Source organism: Pelecanus crispus, chromosome 4, assembly GCF_030463565.1.
Source record: "Pelecanus crispus isolate bPelCri1 chromosome 4, bPelCri1.pri, whole genome shotgun sequence".
In the NCBI taxonomy this organism is placed as follows: domain Eukaryota; kingdom Metazoa; phylum Chordata; class Aves; order Pelecaniformes; family Pelecanidae; genus Pelecanus; species Pelecanus crispus.
Window position 1 is genome coordinate 86,251,265 of NC_134646.1, and position 23,677 is coordinate 86,274,941.

General features: G+C 55.6%; 1 protein-coding gene across 1 annotated transcript; it reads left to right on the forward strand.

Annotated features, from left to right (window-relative positions):
• Nucleotides 1-3,471: 3,471 nt before the first annotated feature.
• CYP26B1 (cytochrome P450 family 26 subfamily B member 1) lies at nucleotides 3,472-23,295 on the forward strand. Its single transcript, XM_075709496.1, is given in 7 exon segments — nucleotides 3,472-3,654; nucleotides 3,656-3,676; nucleotides 5,981-6,205; nucleotides 19,150-19,425; nucleotides 20,838-20,993; nucleotides 21,685-21,966; nucleotides 22,903-23,295. Coding segments are annotated over 7 exon segments (1,536 nt in total).
• Nucleotides 23,296-23,677: the final 382 nt, after the last annotated feature.

Genomic DNA, 23,677 nt, shown 5'->3' on the forward strand with positions numbered 1-23,677 from the left:
AATCACTGGGGGTAGTTCTTGCAGGGAAGAAATTACTGCGGGGGGGTCGTTAAGGTTAAATGTTGGGGGGGTCATTGTAAGGGGGGGGTAGATCTTGGGAGAGGGAATCGGTACAAGGGGAAAGTCATTTGGGGTGAGATATTGGGGGGGTCATTGTAAGGGAGAATCATTAAGGGTTAAAGACAGCATGGGGATCGTTGCGGGGGGGGATGGTTCAGGGTTAAATATTGGGGCGACCGTGGCGGGGGGGTCATTAAGGGTTAAATATTGGGGGGACTGCTGCAAGGGGGGGGTCATTAAGGGTTAAATACTGGGGGGGATGGCTGCAAGGGGGGTCATTAAGGGTTAAATATTGGGGGACCATGGCGGGGGGGGGTCATCAAGAGGGGTGGGGGTCACTATGAGGGGAAAATGTTGGGAGGGGAGAATCATTGCAAGGAGGGCGTCATTCCGGGTTAAATATTGGGCGGGGGGGGGGGGGGGGGGTGGAATTTGGGGAGGGGGAATAATTTCGGTGTGGAATCGTCCGGGGGGGGAAATAACCCTGGGGGGGTGCAATCATCCGGGGGGGTGCGCAGTAATCCTGGGGGGTGGTGCGTGGAAACATCCTGGGGGGGTGGAATAGTCCTGGGGGGGTTGAATTATCCGGGGGGAGGTGTAGAATAATCCGGGGGGGTGTGGATCATCCTGGGGGGGGGAATAACCCTGGGTGTGTGTGGAATAATCCGAGGAGGGGGGAATAATCCGGTGGGGGGATAAATCTGGAGGGGGAATCATCCTGGGGGGGGGGGGTGTGGAATAAATTTGGGGAGGGGGAATAACCGGGGAGGGGGGCAATCATCCTGTGTGTGTGTAATCATCCGGGGGGGGGGGGAATCATTGTGGGGGGAATCATCCGGGGGGGGTGTGTGGAATAAACTGGGGGGGGGGGGCAATTATCCGGGGGGATCGTTGAGGAGGGGAGGGAATCATCCCGGGGGGGATGTGTGGAATAATCCGTGTGTGTGTGTGTAATAAACCTGGAGGGGGGGGAGTAATCCGGGGGGGGTGTGTGGGAATCATCCTGAGGGGGGGGGGAATCATTGTGTGTGTGTGTGAACCATCCCGGGGGGGGGGGGGAATCATCCTGGGGGGGAATCAGGCAGGAATCATCCCGGGGAGGGGGAATCATCCCGGGGGGGGAGATCACTGGGGGGCGATCATCCCCGGGGGGAGTGTCTGTGGAATCATTCCGGGGTGGGGGGAATCACTGAGGGAGGGGGGGATCATCCCGGGGGGGTGGGATGTGGAATCATGCCGGGGCGGGGGGGGATCACTGGGGGGGGATCATCCCGGGGCGGGGGGGTGTGTGGAATCATCCGGGGGAGGGGGGGGATCTTGGAGGGGGGGATCTCGGATCATCCCGGGGGGCTGTGTGTGTGGAATCATCCCGGGGGGTGGATCACGGGTGGGGGGATCATCCCGGGGGGGGGGGTGTGTGTGTATGTGTAATCATCCCGGGGAGGGGGGAATCACTGGGGGGGATCATCCCGGGGAGGGGGGGGGGTGGTGGAATCATCCCGTGGCGGGGGGGGGGGGGGGTATGGAATCATCCCGGGGGAGGGGGGATCATGGGGTGGGGGGGAGATCATCCCGGGAGGGGGGATCACTGGGGGGGGGGGGGGGGGGGATCATTCCGGGAGGGGAGGTGTGTGGAATCATCCCGGGAGGGGGATCACTGCGGGGGGATCATCCCGGGAGGGGGATCACTGGGGGGGGGGGATCATCCCGGGCGGGGGGATCACTGGGGGGGATCATCCCGGGAGGGGGGGGCGGTGTGGAATCACCCCGTGGCGGGGGGGGGTATGGAATCATCCCGGGAGGGGGATCACTGGGGAGGGGGGGATCATCCCGGGAGGGAGGGGGGGGTGGAATCACCCCGGGGGGGGGGGGGGATCATCCCGAGAGGGGGATCACTGAGGGGGGGGGATCATCCCGGTAGGGGGGGCGGGGTGTGTGGAATCACCCCGGGGGGGGGGGGGTGGGGTGGGGTTGTATGGAATCATCCCGGGAGGTGTATCACTGGTGGGGGGGATCATCCCGGGAGGGGGGGATCACTGGGGGGGGGGGGGATCATCCCGGGCGGGGGGGATCACTGGGGGGGGGGGGGATCATCCCGGGAGGGGGGGGGGGGGGGGTGTGTGGAATCACCCCCGTGGGGGGGGGGGTCGCCGGAGCTGAGCCGCCCTTGCCCCTCCGCAGGCCGAAGGTACGGAGCAGGCGGAGGCGGGAGGAGGAGGAGGAGGAGGAGGAGGATGAGGCCGAGGAGCGCGGGCGTGACCGGGCGGCGGGCGGCGGGCCAGGGCTCGCACGCTCCAGCGCCGCGTCCCCGGCCCGGCCCGGCCCCCCCGCGGCTGCGGAGTGCGGGTGGGTGTGCGGGGGGAGCAGCCGCGCTGGCGGCCGGCCCAGCCCCGGCTTCCCCGCCTCTATATAAACACACATTGACTTTCCTTTTTTTACTCAAACTCAACACCGAGTAGGGGGCTATGCCCGGCAGCTTTACAGAAGTCTGGTGAAAAGTCTGGGGCTAACAAACAAGCGGCATATAGCGAGCTATATATTTATAGGGAGGTATTTCTATATAGGGCTAGCGATATAAACCGATCCTCCTCGCTCCGTGTGTGTAGATACATATATATAGAGCTATTTAATTCTTCCATCTCTCCAGGTCGTGGCTGAATTATTTTATGATTTTTTTACCATTTTTTTAAAATCTCGCTCCTTTTTTTTTTTTTCCCCCTCTCTTTCCCCCCCCCTCTTTTTTTTTTTTTTTTCCTCTCCTCTTCCCCCCCTTTCTGGTGTGTGTGGCTTTGCCTTGAAAGCGAGGGAGAGCCAGAGCATCTGCAGTTGGACTTTTTTGGGGGTCTTTTTTTTTTAATTATTATTTTTATTTTTGGACTCCGGGGTTTTTCTTTTTTAATTTTTTTTTTTCCCTTACCTTTTTGGCTACTCAGTTACCCCCCACCCCCTTCTTTCGGGGGGTCCGTCTTGGGTGTTTTTTGTTATTTTATTTTTTCTTTTAAACTCCCCCCCCCCCTCTTTTTTTGTGTTGTGTGTGGGGGTCGGTTTTGTGTTTTGTGGGGTGTTTGTTGTGTTTTTTTTTTTTTTTTTCGCCTGTGTCACTCTGTCAAGTTTATTCCAAACAAGAACAAAGTTTTCAGAGAGGGACAGAAGAGAAATTGCTTTTTGCACCCCCTTTTTTTTTTCTCCCTTCCCCCCCCCCCCTCCACCCCTTTTTCCCGTTGTTTTTCTAACCTGCCAGCGGAGAGGGGGGCAACCCGGGTCCCCCCCCCCAACCCGACGACCCCCCCAGGCTTTAAGCGTGCGCTCCGCACTCGCCCTCTTTTCGTGTGCGTGTGTGTGGGTGCGAGCGTGGTGCCTGTCAAGGGGCTGTTTCTCTCCCCACCCTCCTCCTCCTCCTTCTTTCCAAATATGCTTTTTGCAAGTTTTGATCTCGTCTCGGCACTGGCTACCCTCGCGGCGTGCTTGGTGTCGCTGACTTTGCTGCTGGCCGTGTCCCAACAGCTGTGGCAGCTCCGCTGGGCTGCCACCCGCGACAAAACCTGCAAGCTACCAATCCCTAAAGGCTCTATGGGATTCCCTTTAATCGGAGAAAACCTTCCACTGGCTCCTGCAGGTAAGGAGGATTCCCGGATTCCCTTCCCCTTTCCCTTCCATCCCTGGAAGGTGGGATGGGACCGGCTTTTTTTTTTTTTTTTTTTCCCCTCCAATTATTTTTTTTTTTTTCCCCTTCTTTTTCTTCTCCTTTCGATTGCATCATGCGGGTTCCCGGCGAGCTGGGGAGGTAGCTGGGGCTGAGGGGGGGGGGGGGGGGGGCTGATCGCGGTTTGGGGGGAGCGGGGGGAGCGGGGGGGGGAACCCTTGCCCGGCTGCTGCGCTGCGCTCCCCCGGCCGGGGGAATTGCGGGGGTTCCCCCGGCGGGGGCTGCTGGGGGTCGGGGAGGGAGCTTGGGGTCTCCCCCGCGCTGCCAAAAAAAAAAAAAAAAAAAAATCTCCCCAGCCAAAAATCCTTGCCAAAAAAAAAAAAAAATTTTGAATAAGCATAAAGCCGGGGGTGGGAGGTAGCCCCGGGGCGAGGGTGGGAGGTAGCTCCCGGGGGCCATGTCCCCCCGCTCGCCACCCACACGGCCGTGCAATGGGGCACGGGGAGCTCCTCATCCCCCCACAACCCCCCAAAACCCCCAAACCTTCATCCCCGGGGCTGCTCCCGTCGGGTTCGCAGCCCGCCCGGCTCGGGTCCGGTCTTGGGGGAAACCCGCGGAGGTAATCGGTAGATTAACCCGGGATTAACCTTGCTAAATGCTGAACAGCGGCGGGCGGAGCGGGATCCCCTCGGACCGCGTTGCGAGAGGGTGACTGCCAAAAAAAAAAAAAAAAAAATGAGAGAGAAAAAAAATTAAAAAAAAAAAAAAAAGAGGAGGCGGCCGGGGGGTGCCCCCGTTCCGCGGGGAGCTGGGAGCACCCCGGAGCTCGCAGCATCCCGGGAGGAAAATTAGCCCGGGGGTTTCCCACCCTCCTCTCTTCCTAGGGCAAAATAATTAATAATAATTAATAATAAAGCCAATGGGAGGCTGGTGAGGATGCTCCCGCCGGCGGAGGTTTCACTGACGGGACCGCCGAGAGGCCGGCGGAGCCCGCCCGGGGCAGCGCAGCCCGGGCCCGGCTTGCGAAGGCTCCGGTGTCCCCCGGTGTCCCCCGTGTCCCCCCCTCTCCCTCCCCACGCCGCCGGGGAAGCCCCGACGTGGGAGCCCGGCCCGGCAGCCCCGGCCCCGGCCGGCCCCCTCCCCGCCAGCGGCGCCGAAGGGGTTAAGCGCACGCTCTCAATAGGGCTTTATTTTTTAAAGAAATTTATCAGATTTTTTACAGGGGGACCAGAAAAGGGTTCTCGCTTTTCCACAAGGCTCCGTCCAAACAGAGTCCAGGGCTAAAAAATACAAAATTTTGTATAAATTGGACTCCATTCGAAACTTCTCCCACATAAAGGTCCTCTTTGTGCTGCCCTGGAAATGGTGTACAAATAACTCTTTATTAATGCCACAAAAAGGACCTTTAATTATATTTACGCAGATCAAGAAACAGGGTCACCTGAACATCTAAAATTCACAACCGCGCTTTTGTTTCAAAATAAACACAACGCGCTCCCAACCCAGCCCCGGGGCGCGGAGCTGCAGCGCTCGCAGCTATTCTTCCCACTCGGGATGGGTTTTTTTGGGGGACCCCTCCCCACCATTACCCACCCCCCCGGCTTTATCTACCTCCTCGCCGACAAAAGCCCCCGGAGCATGTGGGAAAGTTATTAAATTCTCCGAAATCTGGAGATTTACTTAGGCAAATTGCAGCCTTTCGAGTAAATGCAGCCTGGGTGAAAAAGGGGGAGGAAAAAAAAAAAAAGAAAGAGGAAGGGGGGGAAAAGGAAGGAGGAAGGGGGGGAAAAGGAAGGAGGAAGGGGGGAAAAAGAAAGGAGAAAGGGGGGAAAAAGAAAGGAGAAAGGGGGGAAAAAAGGAGAAAGAGAAAAAAAAAAGAGAAGGGGGAAGGAGAAAGGGGAAGAAAAAATAAAAAAGGAGAAAGGGGGGAAAAAAAAAGTTAAAAAGTGCCAGGGGAGGTAAAGGTAGAAGTAAAAGGGAGGAGGAGGAGGAGGAGGAATTGGGGAGGAGGGCACCGACCCCCGCCGGCCGCCCCGTCGGAGGGAGCCGGGCTGTGCGCGGGTGGGATGCGGGGGGTTCCCCCGCTCCCCCCCATTTCTCCCCCCCCCCAACCCGGGCCGGGGTCATCCCCAAACCTTCCGGCGTGACGACCCTCCCCCCCCCCCCCGCCCCCCAAACCTGCGCCGTGGGGATCCCCGCGCGCGGAGAGGCCGTGCGGTAACACCGCCCCCCACGCGTGTCCCCCCCCCCCCCCACTCCCCCCGGCTTCTCCCGCAGGGTTCCTGCTTCCAGTCTTCCCGGCGGGAGAAATACGGGAACGTTTTCAAGACGCATTTGCTGGGGCGGCCGCTGGTGCGGGTGACGGGGGCGGAGAACGTGCGGAAGATTCTGATGGGCGAGCATCACCTGGTGAGCACGGAGTGGCCGCGCAGCACCCGCATGCTGCTGGGGCCCAACACCGTGGCCAACTCCATCGGCGACATCCACCGCCACAAGCGGAAGGTGAGGGTCCCACGCGAGACCGCGCCGGGGGGCGTGGGGGCGCGCCTGGGGCGGGGGGACCCCCTTTTCCTCCGCCTCTCCCCCTCCTCCCCTTCCCCCACCCCTCCTCTCCCCCTCTTCCCCTTCCCCCTCCCCGCCGCCCCCCACCCGTGTGTGTGGGAGGTCTCGCGTGGGCGCCCCCCCCTTCCCTCCGTGTCCGCGCTCGCTGCCTTTGAGGAATTTAAAAGGGCGATGGGGGGGGGGGGGTGTCCCACGCGGCGCTGCCCCGCGGGTTGCTGCTGAGGATGGAGGTGCCCCCATCGCCCCCCCCCCCAAGTCCCCCGTCCCCCCCGCAACCCGTGGCACGCGTGGAGGGGGCTGCCGGGGGGCTGAGCGGCCAGCGCGGGCCCGGAGGGCTCTTAAAAGGGCGATGCTGGCAGCGGGAGGGGCACGGCGCGGCGTGGGGCTGGGGGCGGGGGAGCGTGGGGAGGGGGGAAACGGAGCGCGGTGTCACCACCCCAGTTTCCAGGCTCCGCCGGGGGGGGTGTTGCAGGGAGACCCCGCGGCGTTTGTGCTGGCTGGGGGGGGCCGAGGGGGTGTCCATGGCGCTGAGCGTTGCGTTGGATTTCGGGGGAAATTGGGGCGCTGATGGGGGTCCCGGGGGGACTGAGGTGGCTGGAGGGGGGCTGAGACCCTCCTGGGGCCTCGCCTCGCCTCACCCCCTCGGTGGTCGCCGGGGTGAGACCCCTCCTTCCAGACCCTAAGGTAGCGCAGGGCAGCCTGGTTTCGGGGGGACTTGCAGATGTGGGGGACCACCCTCACGTCCCCCCGTCAGCCAAGCTCCCGCAGCCAAGGGCGGTGGCAAAGGTGACAGCCCCAGCAGGCTGGCGCGGTGGCACGGGCGATGGCTGGCGCGTCCCGTCCTCCACGGGACAGGCTCCTTCCCCGCCGGGCTGGGGTCCGCGGCGGGTTTGGGGGTGACGGTAACGTGGCTGCCCCCCTCGCTGCGGCGCGGGGACGGCGGGGCTGGCGAGGGGAGCGCGATCCCCAGCGCCGAGAGGCTGTCCCGGTCCCTGCCCCGAGGCAAGGTCCACTCTCCTCTCCCTGCTCCAGCAGGATTTCCTATTTTGGAGTAGATATTTCTATAAAATCCCTACCAAACCTGATCGCTCGCTCTTTTCTCCTCGGGGGAGAAGATGAGAAGACAAACACCCCATGACACCCATTAGTCACCTTTCTTAATGTGCTGGCAGCCGGTACTCGAGCGATACCGCAAGAAACGCGGTGTCGATCCCTACCCGGGCAAACTCGGTGTTTGCAATTACACCGCCGTTTGCCTGGGCTATGCCTTTTTTTTAATTTTTTTTTTTTTTTTTTCCCCTTAAGGAGGGAGATATTTTTTTTCCAACCTTGCTGTGAAAGAGAAAGGGCGATAGTTCATGGGGCTCCCTCCATCACGGAGCGTAATTCGCGGCAGGAGAGGTGCAGGGAAATGGGGAGCGACGCGCTTTCCTCCGGCAGCGGGAGGAAGGCGGCAGCTTTGGCTCCTATTTATCTCCTATTAAGGGAGGGTTAAGCGGCAGCAGCCAGCGATTTGAAGGTGCCCCTACGCTGCTGCTTTTATCTTCTGCACGGCAAGATAATTTTTTGCTACTGAAAAGCGGGGAGCTGAAGGCCTTTGGTTGCCAGCGCCTGAATAAAACCACGGAATTCAGACCTCAGGAAAAGACACTGGGGGAGGCGAGGAGAGCGTGGGTTATGGGAACGGGGTCATGGAAAAGGGAGGCCTGACCTTTGTGGTATCCTGATGGACTTGTAATTTGTACCACAGCTCGGCTGGGGAGTGCCGGCACCAGCAAGGAGCAATACCAGCAGCGCAGAAAGGGGAGAGCCTCTCTCCCTCGATATTTATACCCGATGGTCTCACTTTCGTGTTTTTGCCTAGTGGGAGATGTATGTCCCACCCTAAACCGTGAATCCCAATGCTTGTGGATCTTTCTAAGCCAGAAGTCCGCTCTGGATCTCCATTCTCTTCCTCAAACCCCTTTTGCCTTCCCAGTTTCTGGTGTCATGCACGATCCCAAGCTGGCAAGGATCCTAATTCCTCCTTAAGGGATGGCTAAAGCCTCCTGAGAACGGGTACTCTGGCAAAACGCTGTCCCGGGATGACCCTCGCCAGCCGTGCCTGCTCCTGCTCGCACACCTTGCCTCTGCTTTGAGCTCTGGCGTACCCGAGAGCAAACGCTTTCCCCATATCGGCGGGACCGGGGATGCTGGAGTAGCTGATTGTTTTTTAAGCTTCCTCTTTCAGTGGCATGGGGTTGGGTGCACTGGGCTCAGCTGATTCCCTTCCCTTTGTGAAGGGGAGATTGTTCCGATTCCTTTGCTTGGTCTCCTCTTAACTACTGTTTCCGCGGAGCTGAGCATCTCATGTGTCACGCACCCTTGGGTGCTCCCCGAGCCCGGCAGTTGCTTGAATCCCACTCTCCCCTACGCAAACCATCCCTTACCCTGCACCGAGCGAGCTGCGCACGTGGAGAAAAGGGGAACCTGCTTCTGTCAGGAAGAAAATAGATAATTCTCTTCTTGGCCAGATTGCAATGACCAGATTAAAGCTTTTTCCAGGCCAGGTGCCTTCTACCGGCAGAAATTACCAGCGTCTTTTGAGTTCATTAGCCCTGAACTTTTGTTGCTGTTAAATAGTGTCAACTTTTGAGTCTCCCCATCCTGCTGCTGAGACTGCGAGCGGTCTGAGGTGGAAGCACGAGATTTAAGATTTAAACTTGCTCCTTCTAGGTAGAAGTTTTTCTCTTAGATACCCAGTCTGTACCTTCCTCTTGGCCTGCTGGGCCACCGAGCAAAGAACCTGTTGGCAGAAGACAGCGTTTTTCCCAGACTTCGCCAACTTTCATAGTAAGAACGCTAGTATTAAAGAATCGGAGCAGCCTGAAAGCTCCATGGAGAAAAGCAGTAGTGTTCCCTGGGAAACCTTTGAGGTTGGTGATAATTCAGTTTGAAATATTGTGGGGCTTTCTGGAGCGGTAGCTCCATCCAGCTCTCAAATTCTGCTTTTTTACCCCATCCCTGAACTTGAGCCTTCTGTCTTAAGTGGTTTCTCTTTTTTTGGTCTTGCCAGAAATTGTACATGAGGTCTAAGTTCTCAGGAGGCTGCTTGTGGTGTAGGGTGCTAGCTAAGACGAGGAAAGGTGGAGCGTGAAACCCCATGTGCTCACCCTCTTCTGCAGCTTGAACCATTGGGGTCATCTCTAGCTCTTGTTCCACCGACCTTTACATGGTCACCACCTGTGATAAGTCCTCGTCACCTTTCTATAAACCCGTGGAGTTGCACTTATTTGCAGCCAGCACTGGCAGATACTCTTTCATCATTCCCTGGCAATTGAGCTGTGGTCTCCTCTTGATGGGACAGATTGCCACTGAGATGTGAAGACAAGCTCTAGCAAAGAGCTTTAAACCCCACATGTTCTTGCATGACGTTTCTGGTAGCTTGCCATTGAAATCGGCTGTTTTGCTGGCCATGTATTGCAAAGCTTTCCAAAGAGATTTAGCTCTTCAGTGTAACTTCAAGACCAGCAAACTGCAGCTGTCGTACTGGATCTGCCGTAGAACGCTTTGCCCATGACGGTGATGGGATCAGGGCTGGGTCAGGCAACTCAGTGTCTGGAGCTCTTCTCTCAGTTTTGCTGCTTCCCTAGCTCAGCTCCTTTTCAGGATCTCGTACAGATGCAGTATCCCCTTCCATAAAGCAGATGAATGTCCTCTTCTCCATCCCAGGGGCTTAAATCCCGTAGGTGTTGATAAAGGACTCTGAGATGCACGTGTGAAAGGTGCTCAGGAGGAACAAAGCCATGTTAACAAGCCGGTAGCTATGGCAGCTTTCTGCTTTCCCCCCCCCCGTTTATTAAAGCTCCCCTGCAGGAAGCTGTCAAAGTTAATATAAATTGGAGAAAACTCCCCCCTTTTGGGAAATGAACTTTCCAATTATTTGGGGGGGGGGTTCTGGGTCTAAAGTCAACTTTGCCCAAGGACGTGACAGCTCGTGGGGCGGGATGGAGGGTGAGAACGGGGCTGGGAGCAGGGCTTGCCCGCATTAGGGGTATCGCTTTATTGCAGATGTCATCAGCGTTGGCTCTGTCCTTGGCCTGAGATGAAGCTGGTCGATAAGAACAGTTTACAAGTAGTAAACAAAAGCAACCCCAACCCCTTCAACCTCCCTCCTGAGATAAATATCTACTGAGAGGCTGTTACTGCTGTTGGATCATGGAGTTTATGTTGGTGTCGGAGAAGGATCCGGGCCACCCGTGCTGCAGCTCGTTCCTCCGCGGTGGCATTTTTGTCTCAAAATCACCTTGCAGGTTACTGGCAGGAGCAGTCGTGTTGCTCCCACGTCTGCCTGAGCATAGGCGTGTCTTTGCTCTGGCTTTTTGGTGGCAGACCCCTGCCCCTCTCTGTTACATGAAGGATGCACAACATCCCTTGGGGTCAGACGTGGCATGTCCCAAGGGATGGGAGCGCCTGCTCTCCTGCAGTAAGTCATAGGGAAGGGGTGACTGGGGATGGTGCCTGGCTGAGGGAGCTCCACGCTCCGGTGGTCTTCCCATCCTGCTCTTGTTTTGGTGGCACAGCCGTGCCACCTCTGTTGTACCCTGTCCCAGCCTGGCTCCTCACTCAATTTGTTTCGCATCTCACCCTAGATCTGTCCTTTTAGGCATCTTCAGCTCCCATTTATACCCACGAGCTCCCATTTATATGCGTGAAACCCCAGTGAAATCAGTGCAGTCACTCCAGATTGACCGCGTGTGTCTTTTGGAAGTGTCAGTCCCTGGATCAATACGCGCTGTAACGAAGGCAAAGCAAATCTGCTCCTGGGCAGGGCGATAGCGTGGGCTCTGGTTTTATGGGACGTAAGGCCAGTGGGAAGTTGAAGTTCAGCAAACAGAGAGGGAGGCACTCCTGTACCTCTGCGTGCAAGGGACCTCAGCATCTCAGTGGAGAAGGAAACGGGAACTGAAATGGCCGGGATGCACGGCCCTTAGGTTTTCAGATCGGGACCAAGCAGCGCCTGGGGCCAGGAAGGAGTTTCCCCGTGCAGGATACGCGCTGCCGGCGCGGCTGTGCTATGGTGCACGGCGAAGGTGGGACTCAGACTTTCCTCGGAAGCATCCAGCCTTGGCAGGAGAGCGCTGGACTTGCCGGGCCCGTGCTCTGTTCCAGCATAGTAATCCCAAAATAGGCACAGCTGGCTTAAAAAAGGAAAAGAAAGAATAAAATAAAAGCAGTCCGTGGGCTGGGTAGACATCCTAGACCCAGAGACTCGAGGAGGAAGCAGACAGTGGTGCAGAGAAACGGCCTGTTTTGTCTCACTGTCCAAAACTACATCATTCATTAACACACCACAATTAATGTTCTGCCTCGGAGGCATACAAGTGTTGAGCTTATTAGCACCAAGTAGAAAGGTCTGAGGCTTTAATATAGTTTGCAAGAGGATTAAGAACACAAAAGGGGCCATAAATTTACAGCCAAATATAAACCAGCTGCTGTGGGCTGGACTCAGGGGGGAGGGAGGGAAGGAGGGAGATGGGGGAGAGGGGCGGGAGGAGGAAGGAGGGATGGGAGGCGGCGGGAACGTACCTTTCACACTACAAAAAACCCTGACCCAAGTTGTTAAGAGGGGTTTTTTTTAGGTTTTTTTTTTTTCTTGCATTTCCACCCAACCCTGCCACCCTCCTCCGTGTGACTTGTAAATCCCTCGGTGGAAAGGAAACCATCCTGTTCCATCCCAGTGCTCCCCACCCAAATCGTATCGGTCAGCTCAAGCGGGCTGGATTCCAGCTGCCATCGGCTGGCCCGGCTCCAGCCCCTTCTCGGCGTGTCCGTGTTGGGCTGCTGCCCCGTGAGCTTTAACCCACGGGCAAAAGCCACTGGAGCCGGAGAAAAGGCTTTCATTGATGGAGGAAGGCTCCCGCTCGCGGTCTTGGGGAAGAATTTGTCGGCTAGATTGGCTCCCTGACTTTAGACCGAATAGCGCTGTCATCTACAGCGGTGTAAATCCAGAGTAATTCCAATGGATTAAAAAAAAAAAAAGCAAAGCGCAGGCGCTCCTGGCTGAAAGACAAATTTCAATCGTTTTCATAGCACCTTCCACCCCAAAATGCCCTGCAAGCTCAGACCCTGCTTTGAGAAGCTGCGCGGTGTCAGAGCGTGGTTACAGCCCAGCAGCTGTACGATACCCTGCCAGCTGAACCTCCTTAACGTAGGCTTTTCTACCTTTCCGTGTCATCTGGGCTGGAAGTTTTTGGACGTCCTGTGAGGCACAAAGATGAAACCCCTCCTCAGGCTGCAGTGCTCTGCACTGGGTGGAGCTGTGATCTGCAGCCCGTAGCCCTGCATGGGTCCGGGCTCCACTTCAGAGCGGGAATGGGGGATGACGGGAGCTAAACCCAGAGATGGTGGGGAAGCTTTTGAGGCTCTGGATCCATCCTACTCTGTCTTGTGTACCTTTGTTTTTCAACTGCATCATACTCCATCCTTCCAAACAGCTCGAGCAACCTGCGAAGTTGTGGGTCATAATATCCCGCTCATCCCTCTGGGGACTGAGCCCTTTGTTTCAGCTTAACGATGCTCTCCATTACTTCTCAGGTGGCACTTCCACCACTAAATATATCTGCTAGCCAGCTTGCTCTTCAACTTCCTTCTCCTTAATTTCGTAGGGTGGCCTTGGGTCATCTCAGCCCTTGTCGTCTCCTCCCTGGGCTTAGTTTAAAGCTCAGAAGAGGCCTCATTGATAGTCTGCAGGAGCTCACGCGTTGATAAGCAGGGACACCTCTGCACCGTCAGATGTGTGCTCATCCCCATATGGTGCATGGAGGTTTTGCAAGACCTTACTCAGGATTTCGGCAGCAGAGCTGCTGGAGGAAACACTTTTCTAAGCGTCTTCCCCTATTTTGGCTAAGAGACCATGCATGCTCAGAAAGGCGTATTTATTTCACCTTTGGGATGGAACGGGCTGCGTCATGGGGCGGGTGTTTCCCTCTCATCCCCTCTGTGAGTGTGGCCACCCCTCGCGCTCTGCTCCGCTCTGCTCCCAGCTTGTGGAACACTTGGCAGGACCAAGGACTAAGTGCTCCCGTGGAAGTGTTCTTGAGGCTGGTTTCTTTGCTGAGTCTGGCTTTCTCTCTAGGAGAGTCCATGCTCTGGGTTATTTAAACATGCGTGGTCCCTTCCCTTTGGTCCCCCCTCCATGCTCCAGGAAGATGCAGGCGGTTAGCAAAAAGGGGACTTTTCTCCTAATATTTCTCTTCCATTGGCTCTGTGGTGGTGGACAAGGCACTATCCCTGCTGCCTGGGCAAGCTGCTCTCCTCTTCTTTAGCTCTGGGTAAACTCTCATCTCCACACCACACATTTGGGATTCAGTATGTGGTCCAAAACCAAATGGGATAGTCCGTCCCAGCTCGACCTGGCCCTGGTGCTGATGGATGGCTGCTTTGACCATGCAGCTGCGTGCCTGGTGGCTTTGCAGGATGCTCCTTCTCCACAGCTCCAGCCAAAGTCACCAGCCACGGGCAGCGGGTGCGTGTGCCCTCTTGGACCTCTTCTTGGCCGGCTGATCCCACCTTCCTGATCCCTTCTGGCTGGACACAGCTCCCGTTTCTTTGCCACACTATCCGTTGATGTGATACCTTCTTTCTCTTTCCCTCCCTGTGTTTGATTCCCTCCTTGAAGAGCGGTGACAATGTGTAAGGTGAATTTTGCTCTCCTCAAATGCACCGGTTCCTCGTGAATAAATGGGGGGAGCAGCACTTCAGAGGTGGTGTAGGCCCACAGATAGTGAAGAACCGCAGTGCATTTAGGTATCCCCATAAAGTGGGCTAATAAACCTAAATTGCTGAATGTAGCTGGTTGCGTTTTGCTGGTGCTGGCGTTGTATTTTTTGAGACACGAGGCGGTTTTGCAGAGGGGGGTGCTGAGACAGATGTAGGGTGTCCTGCTTGTTCCCTGCCCTTACCCACAGCCTTTCAATCACAGCCCCTTTAACCTGGTAGACTGTTGAAGGTTTTGGATCGAAAGCGAAGTCTCCCATGCCATGTGGAGGGTTTGTAGGAGAGCTGCTCGGCCAGGGAGATTTTTGAGCTGTGGGGGAATGGGGTGCTTGGGCTCGTTTTTATTCTGAACCCAAGTGGAAATATGAAATGTTGGAGTTTCTCACAACCCTAGATGTTTAAAAAAATTTTAAAAAATTAGGGGTATGGGCAACCCTGAAAGGTGCATGATCATCATAACGTGGCCCAAGGATGCTGAAATGATCTTTACATTTTTTTCCCAGCACATTTTTTTGAGAGTCATTCGAATTTCAGTAAAATTGCCTTTTGCAAAGGCACTCCATTTCTTTTCTTCAGCTGGGCTGAATTTGGAGACTCCAGCTACTGCAACCAGATCCCTTTGGAGACAGGTTGCAGCATTCATGGGGCTCTTGCATTTCTCCTTGGGAGAGGTTGCTGCCTTCAGCTCCCCCAAGACACCTGTGCTCCTCACCTGCACTCTGCTTTGACGGGCAAACCCAGCGTTGCTCATTTTGGGTGGTCTGGGGCTGAAACTCTTGGCTTTTCCCTCTCAATGGGCCTGGATTCCTCCTATGACGGAGCATGGTAGGAGACCTTGGAGTGGTCCATGTGCTCCATTTTCCAATTACAGCACGGGGAGAAAAGGCATCAGCTCTTTGCTATGTGCCTATGAAAGGCAAAGCCCTTTAAAAACAGATGGCAGAGTGTCAGGGCAGCAGTGGGGTTTTGTGGAGGTCCTCTCCTCTTTGCGGTGCCTTGCAGAGTCTTCACAACTTTTTGCTGTGTTTCCACTTTGCTTGTGCTCCTGATGCCAGGGCAGCCTCTTGCCCACGAGTCTTCTCATCCCACTCCAAAAATACCACGGTTTACAAGCCCGCTGGAGCATGGCAGTGGGCTCCACGTCTGGCAGCCCCACGTCTGATGCCAGAGAGAGGCAGACATCCATTATAATGTGGCGACAGGACAGGGTTGGGACAAACACCACCCGGCCTTTGAAACGTAGGAAGAAATAGTATGCCTCCAGGTTGAGACGCCGCATTGGATGCTTCCTGACACATCCCGCCGGCCAAGCCGCCGGCGGGTGCCAGACTGGTTCGTAAAAACATCTCCACGCTAATCGTGCCTTTGTTTGGTCGGGCCAGCAGCTCTGGCCAGCAAGGGCTGGATGAAATGCAGGTGTCTGATCCCAAAGTGTAAGTTTTCCTCCTGGAGGGGAGGAAGGAAAAGCTCCGTTCCCTCTTTGCTGTGCTGATGTGCCGGGTGGAAGCAGGGGAGACCATGGTCAGCCATGAAGCTTGTGCTTGGCATGGGGAGGCTTGGCCAGCATCGAGAAGGGGTAACACAATGAAAAGCATGGTCCCTGTGAACTTCTTTCCACCCCAGCCGCCAAACAAAGCCTTTGCGATGCATGAAAACACTGTGAGTTGAAGTTCAGGGCTCTTCACTTGAATGTCCTCTCCTCTTAAGGACAGGGCTGGGGTATTCTCCAGCCGGCACTGGGGGCAGTTCGCTGTCACACAGAGCTGGACCTCTCCAGGAGATCCTGGAGCTGAGACACCAAGAAAGAATTTTCTGCCTTAGGAAAACCATAAATCTTTAAATATCCTGTTTCCACTACGAGATGGATTTGGAAGTTTCCAACCAGGCTCGCTGGGTGGTGGTGTCTCCCTTGGCACGGGTTGAGCGCGCGTGTGTGTGTGTGTGTGTAAATGAATGCCCTCAGACAGAGCAAATCCCCAGACTTGGTTCTTTTGGGACATATTAAAATGTGAAAAAAAAGGGGGCTCTTTCCAGCATCCCTGAAAAGTCCTGGCCACTGCCCCGGCACTGCCGCCGAGGCTACCCGGCCAGACCCCCACCATGGCTGGGCTATTGCATCTCGGTGTTAGCAAAGCCGAGCATCCCTTTAGAGTTGATTTTGCCTCTCCACAGCTCAAGAGCAACTTTTTTGCATCGATGCTCCTTGGCTTTGCCTGGTCTTGCTCCGGCAAGTGGCCGAGACGTTCGACTCGGCTTCACTAGAGGGCGCAGGAATTTTAGGCTAGAAACACGCGGAGGTTTGTCGGGGAAAGTTGGCTGCCTTTTCCTCCTTTTTAATCAACTGGAAAGATGCAGGGTTGAACTGGAGGTGACTGGAAGGGGATCCAGACTTGCGTCTGGCTGGGGAAGGATCCGCTGACATCTGGGATTAGGCGGCGTGGAGTGCAGCGGCGGCGAGCGGACGGGACGTTGCAGCGAGCTGGCAGCGTGGCCAGGGCTCGCGATGTCAGCCGGCCCTGTGGCTGGGAGCTGCAGGCTCCAGGAGATGTGGGGTGCAGCCGGCTGGGGCTGGAGGAGCCTGACAGTAAAAGGACAGCTCAAAAAAGAGCAAAAAAAGGAAAAAATCCTCCCTAATTCCCCAGGGCTAAATGCTCCCCTTTTTTCAGGCTGGGCAGGTGCTGCGTTGACCTCCATAGGGGCTCAGTCTTCTGTTCCCGAGGGTGCCCTCCTCTGCACCTTCGCTGCACGTCATTCCTTGGGACAGGCACTCTCCTATTCTGAGTCTGGCTTGGTCTGCAGCTTGTGGATCCAGCCCCGGGCTGGTTCTCTGCACCGCCGCAGCGGTTTCACACAGGGGGACCAGGGGCATTTCTTGGGCTGCTGTACTTTTTGCAGGGTGCGGGGGGTACCCGAGCACTTTGCCTGGGGGAGATGCTGGGCAGAGCTGGGGGAGGACGGGGTTTGTCCCAGGTCAGGAGCCCCAGGGGCCACCTCCATCAGGATGGTGGCTCCAAGCAGGGCTGCAGCCTCTGCGCTCCGTAAGCACAGGCTGTCCCCTCATCGGCTGCTTTCAGCTGGAGAAATTGAGTCATGGGAAGCGTTTGGGGAGAGCGGGGCGATTGACTGGGAGCCTCTGTCCTTATCCCAAACCCCATGGATGAAGGGCAGACACCAGACACATTGGTGTCCCTTTGCCGGCCCCACTCAGGAGGTCCCGTCCCATCCCTGTCGAGCAGCTTGTGGCTGCCAGCTCTCCTCCAGCCGGCACTGCGTCAAAGCCTGGTGTCCCGCTCATGGCCACCAGGAACCAGCCCTTCCCCAGCTCCCTTCATACCTTCTGCAGGCAGCCGAGGGGCTCAGCTTTAGCACCTCCAGCTTCTCTTTTCTGAGCAGCTGCTTTTTCACCCCCTCACACAGGCAGGTCTGCCTGAGCATCGCTGCCCTTCCCAGGCTTAAAAATAGCTCGTGAAGCACGGAGAGGCGGCAGAAAGCAGCAGCCGCACCGTCTCGCGCGCTCGCCGTGATCTCACCGCGGCCCCGCTGTTCGTTCATTCATTCCTCTGCTCCGGTCATTCATGCCTCCGCTCTGCACAGCCATCCGGGGATGGCTGCCTGTCTGCAGGCAGATCTTGCCGTTGGTCTGCTTGCATTTTCTCTCCCATCTCTCCTACCATTCCGTTTGCATGCTGATATTTCCACGGCGAGCGTCCGAGCTCTGCCCCATGGTGTATTGTGTGATGAGTTTTCCTCGGGGCTCAGCCCGAGTGCAGCTTGTTATGAAGCGGCTCTTGTCGAGCCTCCTGCCCGGGGCTGCGAGGGGACAGAGGTGTTATTTCACCAAACAAACTCCCAGCGAACGATGTGCATTAGCAATGAGGGGTCGCAGCCAGGAAAATGTTACCTTTCCCTTTGAGTGCTGACTGCGGAGGAAATTCTCACATTTACAGCTCCAGCGAGTCCAGCGCTCATGGAAAGAGGGGGCGGCTTTGATTTCTCTCCTCTTGTTGGTTTGATAACTTTGCAGCTCCCCCACCGTGCATTGAGCCCCCTCCGGGAACCGGCCACCGGTGGAGGCTACGCAGGCTTGCAGCTCCCTCCTTGGGAGCCCGTTCTAATTTGATTTTCCCGGAGGCCTGGCATGTGGTGGTGCGTGTATGCGTGCTGCCCCGTGTGTGTGTGTGTAGGTTAATAAAAAATAAACAAACAGCACTTTTTCCTCCGGTGCACTCTGGGAGGGATGCGGCGGGGATGCCGAATGAAAGCGTGCGCTGTGGGCTGCGCCGGGGAGGGCTGAAGGGACATTCCTGGCATTGCTGAGCTCCTCGCGCAATGCGCGGGCCCTGGCCCAAATTGGAGTAAGGAGCCGTTAGCATCGGAGACCTGGGGAGGCCCACTCCCGCGCAGTGTTTACTCGCAGAGCTTAAATTAATACTGTCTACTGACATCAGGTTTTTTGTCCGGTTTCCCAAGGAAATGAGCTGTGTGCGATCGCAGCCTCCGGGTACGTGCGTGCCTCTCTTCCCCGCTTGCACCCCTGTCTAAGTTCAGCCAGATTTCACAGAGATCCTAAACGCCTCAAAATAATTATTTTACTTAATTTTTTCAACCTTCAAAAAGGTTGGTTGATAGGTGGGAGAAACTGCCGACGCTTCCCATTGAGAGAAACGCTTGCGTGTGTCTGCGTGCGTGCACAACCGTAACATTAGACGCTAGAGAATCCCCATGGAAGAGATGTATTAGTAGCATCCAGATCGTGGGATGAATGTATGTGGGAGCCATGAGACATGGAGCTGTGGGAAAGCTGGCTACATCCATCCTGCCATGCGTAGGGTGAAGCATTTCCTCCCGTCTCTGATTTGCACCATGTTATTGCCCGTCATTTGCGATGGTTGTGGTGGGGATCAGCCCGTGGAGGATCTGTCAGCAGGTATTTCTCCATCGACCCTTTTTGGCAGCTATTTTAAGAATTGGTGATTCTGGATGATGAATTCTGGATGATGACAAATCTTCTGCTCAGCGCAGGAGACCTGCAATGTCCATTTTTGTGGGCAGAAGCTGGTTACTAGAGAAGGCAAAGGTAAGGGTGTTTGAGCTGTGTAGAAATCTCTGCTCACTCTCTTTTGTAGGTTTTCTCCAAAATCTTCAGCCATGAGGCACTGGAGAGCTATCTCCCTAAGATTCAGCTGGTGATCAAAGACACCCTTCGGGCCTGGAGCAGCAATCCTGAGTCCATCAACGTCTACCACGAGACCCAGAAGCTCACCTTCCGCATGGCCATCCGTGTCCTGCTGGGCTTCCGCATCCCCGATGAGGAGCTCAACCGCCTCTTCGAGGTCTACCAGCAGTTTGTGGAGAATGTCTTCTCCTTGCCTATGGATCTGCCCTTCAGTGGCTACAGAAGGGTAAGAATCATAGAATCATCGAATCGTTCAGGTTGGAAAAGACCTTTAAGATCATCCAGTCCAACCATTAACCTAGCATTACCAAGTCCACACTAAACCAATCAAGGGTGGACTAGACTAAACCATGTCCCCAAGTGCCACGTCTGCCCATTTGTTGAACGCTTCCAGGGATGGGGACTCCACCACCTCTCTGGGCAGCCTGTTCCAATGCTTGACTACTCTTTCCATGAAGAAATTTTTCCTAATATCCAATCTAAACCTCCCCTGGCGCAGCTTGAGCCCATTCCCTCTTGTCCTATTGCTAGCTACTTGGGAGAAGAGACCAACACCCACCTCACTACAACCTCCTTTCAGGTAGTTGTAGAGCAATTTGAGATTTGGGTGAAGTCCTCCACCAGCCAATAACACCAAATTGTTGGGATTAATGGGGTGGCGGCTAATCCCTACCTCTGCAGGTTCTCGGTGGGGTGTCTTCTCACCCTCTGACCTCTAGCAGCAGGTCCATTTTGGGCTACAAAGTCCTGTTTCCGTAGAGTGGAGAGGGAGATCCATCCATTCATAGGTTTTTAGAGTGCTAGGGACTGTGCAGTTTGATGCAAGGCAGAATACAATCAGGACTTGCCCAGATTTAATGCATATTTTTTCCTCATTTGTCACTGGCAGTTTTGCTGTATTTTTTTGTTTATGGGACCCTTCTTCCGCTAATTCCCTCCTGTCCCCAGGGCAAAACAGGTCAGTGGACATTGTAATTCCAAGAACTATTCTAGTTTTTTGATGATTGATGCGAAATGAAAACATAACAAAATCCATAGACAAAAAATTGTATTTTTTCGTGGGGAATTTTGTTAACAGACATATGAGGATTTAAAATTTATTTTTGTGATTGTTACTGCAAATTTTGTTGTTGTTATTTGACCACGTGAATGAGCCCAACCATTTGCAGCCCTGAAGCATTTGCAGCAGCAGGTTAGCCCGGTGCAGCTGCACTCAGATAGGAATTGCTTTACTGAGACCAGGTGATAAAATTGCTTGGGAAGCCCATTACGCTCCCGGGAAGAGGATACTTTTGGATGAATTGACTTTTCTTTGAGGGACAATTTTCCCAGGGACTGCCATACATCTCAGGGTGAGGCGGAGGCCTGTGAACTGGTGCAGTACTGGGGCTCCCACATCAGACCTATCATTTGCACGTAGGTGCTGATTACTCTTGCCTGTAATCTCGCCCGCTCAGGGCTTGCTCCTCCTGCCTAGGGAACAACTTCAGCATCCTTATTCTTCTCTTTGAGCATCTGCAATTGCAGTTGTATTACTTAGACGTGTCCTAGCATGTCTCCAGCTCCTGGGGACGCTGGGCTGGGGATGGTGGTGCTAGCGTTGTGTCCTGCATGGTCTGATGGCTTCCCACTCCGCAGGGCATCCGGGCACGTGAGATACTGCAGAAGGGGCTGGAGAAAGCCATTCAGGAGAAACTGCAGAACACGCAGGGCAAGGACTACGCCGATGCGCTGGACATCCTGATAGAGAGTGGCAAAGAGCATGGCAAGGAGCTCACCATGCAGGAGCTGAAGGTAAAGATCTTCCCCATGACCACCTCGTCCTTGCTGTGCTCAGGGCAGGGGCTCCCCAAAGAGCAAAGTGTGAGCTGCTGTAAGGAGGATTTTTTGGGACAGACCTGAGATGGTCAGTGAGAGCTGGGGGACCACAATGTGGTGTTGGAGCTGCAGGTGAATCCTGGTCTGGTGGATTATGGTGCCAACAAGCCAGTTGCTTTCCTAAGGGCCATATTTATTTGCAGATCACACTCAGCCCTTTCTAAAGAGCATTTCCAGAGAATACCAAAAGACCATACAAGTTTGCTGAAGCTTTCAGCCTTAACCAGCTTCACCCCTTGATCCATCCAGTTTTATGGTGCCTCCTTTGCTGGGTAAATGAGCCCTCAGCAGGCTGTTATCTGCAGCAGGGTTGTGGCATAACTTGTCCTTCATCTGCTATCAAGAGCCATCCCCAGGGTTTTTTCTCCTGCCTGTCTGGTTCTCAGCATCCTCCAAGGCTCTGCGGGAAGCTCCCCATGGCGGGTGTCCAAGACCTGTGCCTGCACAAGGAGGAGCCTTGCAGTTAGACATGACCAGGCTGGAGAACTGTTGGGGAAAAAAATGCCCCATGGCAGCCTGTGTGCCTGCCCCTTGACATGCCACGGCTGCTGGCCTGTCTGTCTGTCCATCCCCTGTGTCTTACCCTGGCTTTGCTCTTGTCTTTCAGGATGGCACCCTGGAGCTCATCTTCGCTGCCTATGCCACCACCGCCAGCGCCAGCACCTCTCTGATCATGCAGCTCCTCAAACACCCCCGGGTCCTGGAGAAGATGCGGGAGGAGCTGCGCAGCAAGGGCATCCTCCACAACGGCTGCATCTGCGAGGGCTCCCTCCGGCTCGACAACATCAACAGCCTCCACTACCTGGACTGTGTCATCAAGGAGGTGCTTCGCCTCTTCACCCCCATCTCCGGGGGGTACCGGACGGTGCTGCAAACCTTTGAGCTAGACGTGAGTATTGCTATCTCTCTGGTGCGCGGCTGCACCGTGAGCTCCCCAAACCAGCCTTTGGCATGCTGTTGCAAAGCTTGCTTGAGCCTGGCTTAGATAAGACCTCAGGGAGGACAAATTAGGTCCTCCTGGTGATGGGAGGTGGAATTGTTCCAGATTCAGAGGAGGGTGATGGGATCTGGCCCATGGCAGGGAAGGGATGTACTCGGGCTGTCAAAGAGGAGACAGGCGTGATGCTTCAAAGAGCAACTCGTGACAATGTTTGACGCCAAAAACTAAACTGGGGTGTGACAAGGGAAAGGTTTACTGCAGAGGGCATCTCCAGGCTGCTGGATGACAGGCGGATTACTCACTGCAATGGTTGGAATTTCCTACTAGCAAAACAAAATCTTGAGACCTGGCTTGTTGCTGTAAATCCTACTAATGTAATGATTTGAGTCGGAAACCTTTTAAAGTACTCAGGGGATGATAAATCCGCCCCGTTTCTCATTGCCCAGGCCCTGACATGTGCATTGGGCGTGTGGAGCTGACAGGCGGTGGGGTGTGAGCAAAGCCACGGGATGCTCTGGAGAGGGCTGGCCAGCACGCGGGGCACGGCACGGGCGCGAGAAAAGCTGTTTCCCTTCGCCCGGCAGCAGTCGAGCACCGCGGGGTTCCTGGTAGGCGACTCCTGCCAGCGACCGCAAAGCAAATAAATAGCAACGGATCATCCGGCGGATTCCTGGGATAGAGGCAGGAATAAAACCAGGATTCCCGTCTCCCAGCCCTTTGCTCTCTCGGTTTCTTTTAAATCTGCATCGCACTCGAGTAATAAACCCAAGGAAAATGGGAAAAAGCAGACAAAGCGAAGTGCCTTTATCTTGTTCTCCTGCTCCCTCTCCCTTTGCTGTAGGGTTGACTCCGGTTTTCTCTCCACCCCTTCCCTCTTCTCTGCAGGGTTTCCAAATCCCCAAAGGCTGGAGCGTCATGTACAGCATCCGGGACACCCACGACACCGCCCCTGTCTTCAAGGACGTGGACGTCTTCGACCCCGACCGCTTTGGGCAGGGCCGAAGTGAAGACAAGGACGGCAGGTTCCACTACCTCCCCTTCGGAGGAGGCGTACGGACCTGTCTGGGCAAGCACCTGGCCAAGCTCTTCCTCAAGGCGCTGGCCATCGAGTTGGCCAGCACCAGCCGCTTCGAGCTCTCCACCAGGACTTTCCCCAAAATCACCCTGGTGCCTGTGGTCCACCCGGTCGACGGACTCAAGGTCAAATTTTTCGGACTGGATTCCAACCAGAATGAGATCCTGACGGGGACAGATGCCATGCTGGGGGCGACGGTGTAAAGCCCACGCCAGCGGCACGAGGGACGGGTGGCCGGGGGACGGAGGGGTGGGGTGGGGGCAAGGGGACGAACAGAAGGGGAGGAGAGAGGGACGAAAAGCTTCTCCACGACGCTCGCTTCGCAGAGCCTCCAGGTCGGGACTGCTTTCTCCACCGGTGAAGCTGCCAAAACTGTTTTGCTCTTCCCGCGGGGCGTGGAGAAGGTTGGGGTGTCGTCGTGCATCTCGTTTCATTCGTAAGGAGGAAGAGTCGCAACACCCGAGTCGAGCTGGGATGTCTGACCATACACAGTATCTAAAATATTATAAATATATATATATAAATATCTATAAAACACTTCTGCTGCGAGGAGGAGCGCTGCAAAGGCCTGACTGCGGGAAAGGC